Source organism: Liolophura sinensis, chromosome 11, assembly GCF_032854445.1.
Source record: "Liolophura sinensis isolate JHLJ2023 chromosome 11, CUHK_Ljap_v2, whole genome shotgun sequence".
Classification (NCBI taxonomy): domain Eukaryota; kingdom Metazoa; phylum Mollusca; class Polyplacophora; order Chitonida; family Chitonidae; genus Liolophura; species Liolophura sinensis.
The window spans coordinates 23,939,477-23,951,100 of record NC_088305.1 but is presented as its reverse complement, the minus strand read 5'-3'; the positions used below and the strand labels follow the sequence as shown (position 1 = coordinate 23,951,100).

The 11,624-nt window shown below is 38.7% G+C and overlaps 1 protein-coding gene across 1 annotated transcript; it reads left to right on the top strand.

Moving 5' to 3' along the window:
• Positions 1–5,885: 5,885 nt before the first annotated feature.
• LOC135478218 (serine-enriched protein-like) lies at positions 5,886–11,137 on the top strand. Its single transcript, XM_064758490.1, has 5 exons — positions 5,886–5,991; positions 8,456–8,717; positions 9,450–9,712; positions 10,166–10,323; positions 10,595–11,137. Exons 1-5 carry the CDS (start codon positions 5,886–5,888, stop codon positions 11,135–11,137), a joined length of 1,332 nt encoding a protein of 443 aa, XP_064614560.1.
• Positions 11,138–11,624: the final 487 nt, after the last annotated feature.

Sequence of the window (11,624 nt, the reverse complement as noted above, 5' to 3'; positions counted from 1 at the left end):
CTCTCATTCTCAGTGCTGTAGAGAAAATATGACTAGTTAATCTCCTAATCCAAATCGCTGTTCTCACAGTCTTTTTCACGGTGAGACTCTCATTCTCAGTGCTGTAGAAAAAATACGGCTAGTTAATCTCCTAATCCAAATCGCTGTACTGACAGTCTTATTCACGGTGAGACTCATTTTCAGTGCTGTAGAGAAAATAAGACTAGTTAATCTCCTAATCCAAATCGCTGCTCTCACAGTCTTTTTCACGGTGAGACTCTCATTCTCAGTGCTGTAGAAAAAATACGACTAGTTAATCTCCTAATCCAAATCGCTGTTCTCACAGTCTTTTTTACGGTGAGACTCTCATTTTCAGTGCTGTAGAGAAAATAAGACTAGTTAATCTCCTAATCCAAATCGCTGTTCCCACAGTCTTTCTTTACGGTAACATAACTCCAGGAAAACACAAATGTCGTTAACTCCTAATCAAAATCGCTGCTCCCACTACGCTGTGTGTGCGTGTGAGCGTATGCGCGCGTGTGCGTGCGTGTTTGCGTGTGTGTATGTGTGTGTGTGCATATGATTTTAAATGTACCTCTTCGAAATGTATACGAAGGCGTCCAGCATTTTCACGGTGAGGTGAATTCGGACACAGCCCCGGGGAAACCCCACCATCCTCGGGACACTTCCCATATATACGATCGGAGAGAGAGCCACCATCAGCTGGACTTCATCTTATAATGACCGCATTGGTTAAAGGTTCATGTGTTGTTATGCTGCGGCAGCACGCTAAACACTTGGCCACGGAGACCTCCGCCAATCGACTAAGTCGTGTGCCTAAATAAAACATCCAAATACCGCTCTTCTAAGGACTCGATTTATTAACTCAGTTCTCAGCTAGAATATTGTTTGTATTTAGAACCACAGCATGTGGACTACATGTGACCATGTGGTCAAGGTCGTTATTTTCACGATCATCTTTTGGCGTGTTTACTTAAGAATTTAGCGCATGCGCTTGTGTCGTCTGTTATCGGGCGTACATTTGGTGCCAACACCGGTGTGATTGCAAATAATCTCTGGCTGTGCCCGTGTGAACTGCCTGTAGTGTTCTCACATGTTGGTTTTATCTAAAGACTCGGTTTTGGAGAAATTAATGATGTGTTGGATGATCATAGTATATCTTACCGTGTCACGAATACTAAAAATTTTCCTCCCACCATGATACTGGCTGCCGTCGTGTAAGTGAAATATTCTTGAGTATGGCATAAAACGCCAATCAAGTAAATAAACAAAATAAAATACTATAAGTAAAATAATACACATAGTGAATAACGGGCTGAATATATAGGCACACCATGTTGCCATATTTAAGTATAATTCCGATTTCAAAGTTAGAACTGCATTTGTTAAATCAACACATGTAGATAAGGTTAAATTCAATGAGCTGTTATTTTTTCAGACAATGTAAATGTTTATATATTTTGAAATTTTAATTGCCAGACATTTGCAAGTTTGGGGACAACAGGCAGTTTGCTGAAAGACCTGCCAATACATAAATATCACCACTCAACAAAAGATGCGATACAATGGCTCTCAAAAGTTGCGCAATATTCCGAAAAGTTTTGAAACATAATATTTTCACGCTTGTCTTGGGTTTCATTGTCGGTTGAGATGTATAAGATGAAACCAGTTTATCCTGATATCTGACAGAATACGCTGCTATAGTTTGATATGAAAAAATGTAATATTCATAATTGAACCTCCAAGAAGGATTATTTCTAATCTCATAATAATGCTAACAGCTTTATACCACGATAACGCCAGTTTTCATCATTTTGTTAGGAATATTAATTGATTTATTTGATTATTTGATTGATGTTGTACGCGATACTCAAGAAAAGTTCACATACAACTGCAAAAGTCATCATGGTGAAAGAAAACCGGACAGAGCACGGGAGGAACCCACGACAACCTACATGCATGTATCTGGCAGACCTTTCCACATACGTCCAGGGAGAAAGTCAACATCTTTTGGATTCACAGCAACCTCACAGGTGAGACGCTCCTGAGCCATTCCGCTGCGCTAGCACGCTAACTACTCGGTCACATAGGTGCCCCATTGTTAGAAATACATATTTTGTAACGGACAATGTGACGTAAACGTATCCAATCAGCTCTGGTTTGGTTAATAACAGAATAACAGATAATGTTCACAAAAATCCATTCTCTAGAAATTCTGTTACAATCTTTAAACCATATTTTCATAAGTCTGAAGTAATTAATCTCCATACTGAGTCCAGCTTTGGTTTTCAGATCAACCTATCATAATCAGGCGTTTCTCTTGCCGTTATTCGGGGAAATATACATACGCGTATTAAGGTATCCTCTATTCATGTCGCTGTACTGGTCGCCCATGTTTTCCATACCCGCTTCCCCAACATGTACACCTCTACTCCCTCAGTATTGATATCTGTAAAAGCAGCGTGTGAAAGGAACGATTAATCACTTAATGCGGGTAGTTGTTCTCACGGTCATCTATTTCTGTGTTTACATAAGGATTTGGCCAGCGAGAGCTTGTGTCGTCTGATGGCGCGTGCAGTTGGCGCCAAAACTATGTGGTTGTTAACAAGCCGTTAGAGAGGTAACTGCCGTTAACAAAACATAAACTGCGTGATATCTGCCTGTTTAGGTTTTACTTTCACTTTTTTGCAAATCAACACAATGTGTACATGGCCAAACCGAGTGGCAAATACTTTGATTTCTTTAACTAAGTAAACGTATGTTTGGGGTTCACGTTGTACTTTTAAATAAATCAATTAATAATTAAATATGCCTTGATTAAGAGAAAACTATAAATAATATGGCATTCACCTATTATATATAGATTCGATAATTGATAAGAACTCGAAAATAAAAATTGTGAACTTTTGACAAAATTAATTGTTGATGATTTATCCATGCGGATTCCGACTGAAAAAAACCATTGTGTTAAAAGTTTCACTAATGGCTAACAATGAAAACGTTCTTAGCTATGGCCTTATTTGATAACAATCAAATATCTATAATTTACAGCACAGTGTCTCGGACTGGCACTTCTGCATTTTACACAGATCATGACAATGGATGATTCCGTCAACGCCTCAATCAAAGGGAGGTAACTGACATTACTATAGCTTAATCTCAACTTCAGAAAATCATGTCGCGTAAATGTAATATGCACGTTGGAGTTGTATGATGTTAATGCGGGGTATCATGGAGCAGACTCTCGATTATGTGCCCGCGTGTTCGAATCCCGCTGATCACCCACGGACTTTTATCAACAATATACAGGTTTGAACTGCAATCCTTAGTCAGTGATAAAGGTAATTTTTATTTTTTCAAAATATATGGAAAGCTACCATCATTATAACAGTGTCTCTGTGTGTGCATCGATCGATGCGCAATTTGTTTCATCACGTTTGATTATACTCGTCGCAAAACCCTATGTGGTTTCGTAGAAAAACACTAGGCAACTAATGCTAGATCATTGTTTGTAAGTTTACTTCACCGCCTCGTTGCAGACAGAATTGATGTGCTGCACTGATATGGAGACCGCCTGAGTATACTCAGACCGGTACTTTGACTGTGTCCGTATGCTCAGACCGGTACTTTGACTGGGTCCGTATACTCAAACCGGTACTTTGACTGTGTTCGTATACTCAGACCGGTACTTTGACTGTGTCCGTATACTCAGACCGGTACTTTGACTGTGTCCGTATACTCAGACCGGTACTTTGACTGTGTCCGTATACTCAGACCGGTACTTTGACTGTGTCCGTATACTCAGACCGGTACTTTGACTGTGTCCGTATACTCAGACCGGTACTTTGACTGTGTCCGTATACTCAGACCGGTACTTTGACTGTGTCCGTATACTCAGACCGGTACTTTGACTGGGTCCGTATGCTCAAACCGGTACTTTGACTGTGTCCGTATGCTCAAACCAGTACTTTGCCTGTGTCTGTATGCTCCGTATGCTCAGCGACAGACCAGGATGAATCAAAGCTAGCAGTTTTACAAAAGGCTTGAGCATGACCTGAACTGAAATGATTGAACCCGTGTCTTTCTCTTAAGAGTCAAGGAATCGATGAAAGTCCAAAATGATAAACAAATGTAATAAGATGTTTGTTTGACTGTTACTCATCGCCATACATGAGAATTCCTCACTTTAGCGATGGCGGTCAATTTTGTGGGCGGATGCAGCCGGAGTGCCCGGCGTAAATCACTAACCTTTGGCAAAGTTACTAAAAAATTTTCCCACATTTGACGCACAGATATGCACACCGTTCTGATGGGGAACATATGATCTTCAACCAACGTTAGACTGCGGAAACTGTACCACAAACTACACTGGGTTTTGTATTGCCCAGTCCATAATACATTTTACCACCAAAGGAACATATAACCCATAAATCATGTTTGTAAATCATATCGGAGGTAGACAGCTAAAACCTTTCATTTATGCTGCAAATAAAAACTGACATATTATCTATTTGCAATGAAATACACATATACACACCCATCAAATGGAAACATTGCATGTACAGATCCATCTCTGTTGGGATTTAAAGAAATATTACTAAACAAAATTGATGCTCACCCGACCAAAAAAAGCCCTGTCTGAAGTGAAGTTAAATACAACGGTAACGTAGTTTGATTGGTGTATAATTCAATTATAAGAAAGCGCTCGGTTGAATGGAAAAGACATCAAGAAATTAATTCTATAGCCTGATGACAACTTATCTCTTAAATGTCATCAGCTTTACCTACACAATTTATAGATTATTTCTTACATATTCCATTGGAAGCGGATGTTTTAGGTTGTTTTACAAATGAAGATTGCGATTATCGGCATGGTCTATTAGTCGTCTACAAATGTCGGACTTGACACTTAGATTTTTAAAAAAAAATATTAGGTCTCATTACATTTCCGTGGTTTTACCACACTTAATTAAAAAGCAAACCTGCATCCATATTAAACACCTAAACTTCTAGTTATAGTCATTGCTTTATCCGCATGAATCATTTTTATATCCCACAACTTTATTTAAACCTATAGTAATCCCTATTTTCAGTTGCCTTCTTAATTCTCCGATTCGTTATGTACAATACAATAATCGCCCTATGTCTTAACACTCTTAGCTCATAAAATCAGTTTGAAATCTAGAGATCAGAGACAATGGCAAGTACTGACTTCGAGCGAAATGCGGGTCAATCTTGGTACTTTTAACACTACCGATAGCTAAACCCCCTTCTGTTGTTTATCTCAACTTGACGGCAGATTGTCAATTCGGGGGCCCCCTGGAGGGTACGCTGCCCACATGCCTACCCTTTACCTTACGTGTGCAGGAGTGGAAGGGGGTACGGAGATTACTGTTGATCAAATAACGATAGTAGGTGAAACCCAGCGGGAACACAAAACTGCCGAAGCGGCCTAGCCAGTGCTACTGTTGCAAACCACGTGGTGTCAATGTTTTCTCTGGTTATCTCCCGTTGATAGTTCAAACGACACTGGCTGAAAACCGACAAGCCGAGAGCAATGACATAGTCACACCCACCATTGTGTAACTCTGCAGAAATCAAATTGGCGCGATTGGATTGGTTGGGAATTTTACCAGCAGGTATACACCTAATAGCAATATCGTGTACAGAAAGAAAGTACAACAATTACACCCAAGCGAGTGTGTTTATAGCGCTTGCGTGAAGGAATCGAGTAAAACAGATTTCACGGGTCGAAATGCCACATGCTGTTTTTTTTTTTTTACATATATAACCCTCGACCCAAATTCTCGTAAGACATACTAAGAGCATAATCTGTCTTCGAAGGAACAAGCTGAATGTACAGTAGTTCACAATAGGTCTGAAACATGCCACCATTCAACATGAATGTCAAAAACCATTACAGTGTTGACATGTCCACTTGTTTTGAGAGTCTGGATGATTCCAAATCCTCATTTTCTCAGCTTCCAAGGGGTAAGTTATAGTTACAATCAGACGTCGTTTTGCATTGATTAGATTTTTTGACATTTTTTTTCACCTGTTTCTGTAGAAATGGTTTTAGCGTTATATGTATGACTTATTTGTATTTATGGTGAGACTAAAGTCTGTTCATTTGTTTAATCTCGAACGCAGTAAGTCAGGAATTTTTCACTTACACAGTAAGATTTATGGACGAGAACAACTGTAGGTCCCTGAGTAAAGTAGTACCGTTTGACAATGCTCAGTCGGACTAGCGAGAATTGGATTCGAGCCTGATACCTCATTGGTGTTAAATAACATTGGAGTAAAGTCCAAAAAGCTGTATTCAAGCCTGAGAACTCATTGTTCTTGAACAACATTGAAGAAATATTCCAGAAAGCTGTATTCAAGATTGAGACCTAAATGGCATTGTATAACAATGAAGAAAAGGTCCAGAAAGCTGTATTTAAGCAAGAGAACTCACTGACCTTGAATAACATTGAAGAAAAGTGCAGAAAGCTGTATTCAAGCCTGAGAACTCATTGGTCTTGAATACCACTGAAAAAGAAAGTTGATAGGGAATCTGTGTATAAATTACAAATTGCGTCTTTTTTTCGAATTAATTTTGCCTATATATGTATATATATTTACCCTTCCGTAAACACATACATCACAGTCGTAAGCAGCTGCAATGTGTTGTTTTTATTAGTGTATATCCTTCCAAATAAAAACATAAACTAATAGCATATTTATACTGGCGAGAAATCGATGCAGTAATTTTACATTTTCAAGTGTGAAACATTTGCAAACATGTAAGTGTATATTAAATGTACTCCAAGATTTGTAGCCATAAAGGGGTAAAGGTAGGTCCAAAAAAACTAGATTCCGACACATTTGTAGAAAGAATTATCATAAATTACAGGCGTGAGATGAAAATGTCTAAATATATAAATCTAATGTTTATGGCATTCGTATGCTTTACTGGCACATGTTTTGTTGTATACCTTTTCAATGATTCATGTCAGGTAAAAAAAAAATAACCCATTGTTATTAAACAACATAAGGTGATATTGTTTTTGTCAGTTATCACTTATAACGGTTATAACAATTTTTATGTTTAATTAAAATGTATAAATCTGTTTTCGATTAATGCTGATTTCCATTAACAACTACTAACGATGATTGAGGGTTAAATATGTGAATATTATACAAACGACAGCGAACCGTACACAGTTAGCGTCCAATATTGATTTGTTACAAATTAGTCCATAAAATAAAAACATATTTAATTGGAATTTACAATCAGATACTTCCATTGAGGACATATTTGACCGTGAGATAATCTGTCATTAATGGGGGTCAATGGGTGCGTTCCTCTGTCGGGGTGCTCTAATTGGCCGTGGTGGTGTGAGTGAGTGGGGAGGGGGGAGTGTGGGCTGCCGTCGGTTGAATTTAGGGTAGATAAAGACTAACTGTGGAGATAGCCCTAGGGGTCAGTTTCGTGTTATTCTTATCCCGCAGAAGTGTTCATTAGCAATCCACAGTTTGCGATGCATCTGGATCAAAATCTGATCAAAAGCATGACCCTTCTGTTTTTATATACCAATATCAGTTTGAGGTATTCGCCGATAAGGCGCGAGAATAATTTTATATCTACACAACAAATTTTATTACACTGAAAACATTTAGCGACAACCCTAAAATGATGACTCAAACAAGACCTGGTTACAAAAATCAACTTGGTTACATGGTATAGAGATTTCAGTTATACACAAGTACTATAAAGGCATGGACGCAGATAATTTCATCAGATTTCATTCACAGAATTCGCAAACACACCCTTGCCAGCCAAAACTATAACATCAACGAAAACTTCACTAATTCGTCACGTGTCACTCTTTTAACCGTTGATGATACCAATGAGGATTCCGTGTAACGTATTCTTACTTCATACTTAACACCTAGTCTCCCGATGGATATGTAGACTTCCTGAAAAGAACGCATAGGTGAATTTTTCAGAGATCACTTTGCTTTAGTTCAAGGTAAGGTAACAGGAGAGTTTTGAGATGGAATTCTCTCTTGGCTAAAGGTAAAAACAGTGCTGCTGTAGTCATATTAGATAACCATTCAAAAATGATTGGCAAGTTATATTGGCATTAATTTACCCATTACTTTCCACACTGTGTTCACGAGGCAAAAACAACATCCTTTGTCCCCAAGAACTTAAGTTCCCGAAGGGTTCACCTATTCAGTTTCCTCTATTAATGACAAGCCGAAGTTACACGATAAAAAAAATCAGAGTGTCAGAAATCATAAAATAAACAACAGAAGCACATTCGGTCATGACTCCAGGTGAAAATGGACGTCCATCTCTGTACCATACGCCACCTATGTCCTTGTTATATTAAGAGATTATAAATGCTGATTGGTATAGGCTATAAAATTTATTGGCTCACCGAAGTGGTCTCCCTTGTTTCAGATTGCTACAACATGTCGGACATTTGGAGCTGTGACACGTCTATCCAGTCGTGGACTATCTGTTCGGAGGACCTACTTACTGCAGAAGAGCAACATGACTGTTCTACCGTGTCCGAGGTTATGTCCTTCAAAAATACAAGTGCCCTATGCGGAGATCTCCGTTTCATCGTAGGATTGCCCGAAATGTGTGACGTCAGATTCCTTGTAGGACATCAGAGAGTCTCCGTTTACGGGGTGAAGGCAATTTTGTCGACGAGAAGCAGGTATGTACTGAAACACATTTTGTCTGTAATGCCATAAAGTTGTCACCGATGATGTGACCACAACAGATTGAAAGTATACTTCTGTTAGATAGCAGTCGTGAAACTTGGCCACATGTAGGAAATTGGAAGTTGAAAGAGATTGACATTTCTTTAGGCCACTAATGACATGTGGGCTGCTGTGTCAGTGTAAGAATTAGTTTGGACGACGAAGCATCCCTTTGAACGGTACAATGGTCAAATATGGCAGACAAAATATGTAGAAGAAAAACATTGTAAAATAAATGAAATATTGACAAAATTTACCGCAGCAGCTACATCATTTATTCAAAGTTTCTTATGTCAAGCAGGAAATAAATTCTTCAACCTTACAATTCTGATGAAACTTCGAAGCTAAGCAGAGTAAATCTTACGATTCTGGTGAAAGTAAATGCATGCATCTAAGTTATGAATGAAACTGTTCTCATTTTGCTTGAGCACTTAGCAGAGTAAATACATGCATCTAAGATATGAAGGAAACTGTTTTCATTTTGCTTGAGCACTTAGCAGAGTAAATACATGCATCTAAAATATGAAGGAAACTGTTCTCACTTTGCCTAAGCACTTAGCAGAGTAAATACATGCATCTAAAATATGAAGGAAACTGTTCTCATTTTGCTTGAGCACTTAGCACTTTTTCTCAACATTTGTATACATAGATTAGGCAGATGTTAACGTTACATTTTCTCCTGACAGGGTTTTCTACGAGCTGCTCCTGTTACACCAGAGAAAGGAAACCGAGCGTTTGCAGAACTTGGAGAAGCGCCGTACACTAACGTCCAGACTGAAGACGCTGAGGCAAATCTGCACACCTTCCAAAAGCAAATGTGGCTCGAAAGATCGACAAATCAGCCGACATTTGACCATTGAAATCGACGAATTTGATCCGGAAATATTTCGCCTAATTGTGTTGTTTCTACACTGTGGTAAAATAGATATCACGGTCTCCACGTTAGTAGGTAGGCTGATATTTCTCGAATCTCTAATTCAGTCAATCAGCTATAACTGTTCCTGAGTCTTTGGTTTATTCACAGAATTCGTTTTTCTCCTCTTTTCTATATCAGTAAAGCATATGTTTTCATTAAAATTCTATTGTTCCATATATTGGCTAAACCAACTTCCTGTTATTTAACAAATTATGAACTCTTAACTTTGCCCATGGACAACAACTTTTAGATTAATTAGACAGCAACTTTTCGATCACAACTCTATAACCGTTATAAAACCAATGGTACAGCAATGATATTTTACAGCACTATATAATATAGCAATGGATCAAGAGATTGATATCCTTCAGCAATGGGTTATTCCTTTACAATTACAAGCTTCTAACTATCAAATAAATATTTTAATGAATCCATTTTTCGATCAACCAACCAACCAGCCAGCTAACACATTTCTCTCCTTTGCAGGAGTAATGAACGCCGCTGACATGTACGGCGTCGAGGACCTCAGGTCGGGCTGCTACCGGTTCGCCGAAAGACTGCTGACCGTAGACACAGTTCTGCCGCTTCTGACGTCTACAGAACGCTACCATAGCTATAAGTGGACCAAACATATACAGGAAAAAGTAAGCCACGCCTTCAGATCTGAAGTCAACTACGTTTAAAAATATATGAGAATATGTCTACATACCTACTTAACACTTTGTAATGTTTCATTGTACATTAATTACATAGCTTAATTCATGTGATTCACATTAAGAAATTATTTATCGTTTTAAAAATAGTTCTGTTCTGGAAGAAATGAAGACCCAGGTTTTCCCGGACAAGACGCAGTGCCGGCAGAATCCTTATGTTGGAAGTAAATATTTATGAAAACCATTTTTAATTATTTTACAGATTCTGGAATTCATCAGTGAAAAAGCACAGGACGTTCTACGTCTGGACGAGTTTGAAGAAATTTCAAAGAGAACAGCCATTATGATTTTCATGCGTCCTGATCTAAAGGCTACAGAGGAGCGGAAATGGGACGCTGCCTACCGGTGGTCTAGGCGCTACTGCCGCAGAAGAGAGCTTAATCATTTCCGGAGGACTATGAAAATATTCACCAGGAGAATTAATTTCCTTGACATTCCTATCCATAAACTTATTAACGAGATCCGTCCGCTGGAATTAGTACCAGAATACCTCATCGCTGGCGCTATTTCACACCAGTCCGGACCGCGTTTGGTGATTGGCCAAGAGAAACAGCCAATGACAACGCCACTGAAACCTCCGCGAAGACGATTGGTAGAAAAACGCAACTTCACAGGACGAGGGTCTATGCGGAGAAAGCAGTCGTCTGCTTCCGTGACGTCATCATCGTCGTCGTCGTCTTCCACATCGCACGCACATAGTTGCGATAGCGGTTTCTCATCAACTGAAATCTGCGCGAGGATATGAAGAAATTGAAACCGAAATGGAAAACTCCATAGAGTTGATTGAAATTAATCCAGATTGCACCGGTTTGACATTATTCACATGCCAAGAAAATGGAGAGGGAGAGTTTCGAACTGACGAAAAGCAAACCGCTTAAAGCCATTTACATCCCGCCACACCTTTTCGATGACTTTTATCAACACTCACCTCTGCAATGATTTCCAAAAGCTTCTCACTTCGTTTTTATATGAATGAAAAGCATGATCAACCCTGTGAGAAAGCAAAATGTGTAAATGTTATCATGTATTTGAAAGTGCTAATCCTCTGTATGTGATTTTTAGTCCGTTCCCTTCTTCATCTTTTCATTTGTCTGTCTGTTGTACATACACTCTCCAATAAGCTCACCCATATATTTATTTGTAAAGACATTCACATGGATGTTGTAAATATTGTACAGGTACTTATACATACATGTAATAAAATAAATTATTGGAATTGACGGATGATTTTT

Bases quoted from the DNA above. Each gene is read 5' to 3' on its own strand.
- LOC135478218 (XM_064758490.1), top strand. From the start codon at position 5,886: ATGCCACCATTCAACATGAATGTCAAAAACCATTACAGTGTTGACATG. The intron at 9,713-10,165 runs GTAGGCTGATAT...TCTCCTTTGCAG, and splicing joins CACGGTCTCCACGTTAGTAG to GAGTAATGAACGCCGCTGAC. The intron at 10,324-10,594 runs GTAAGCCACGCC...ATTATTTTACAG, and splicing joins CCAAACATATACAGGAAAAA to ATTCTGGAATTCATCAGTGA.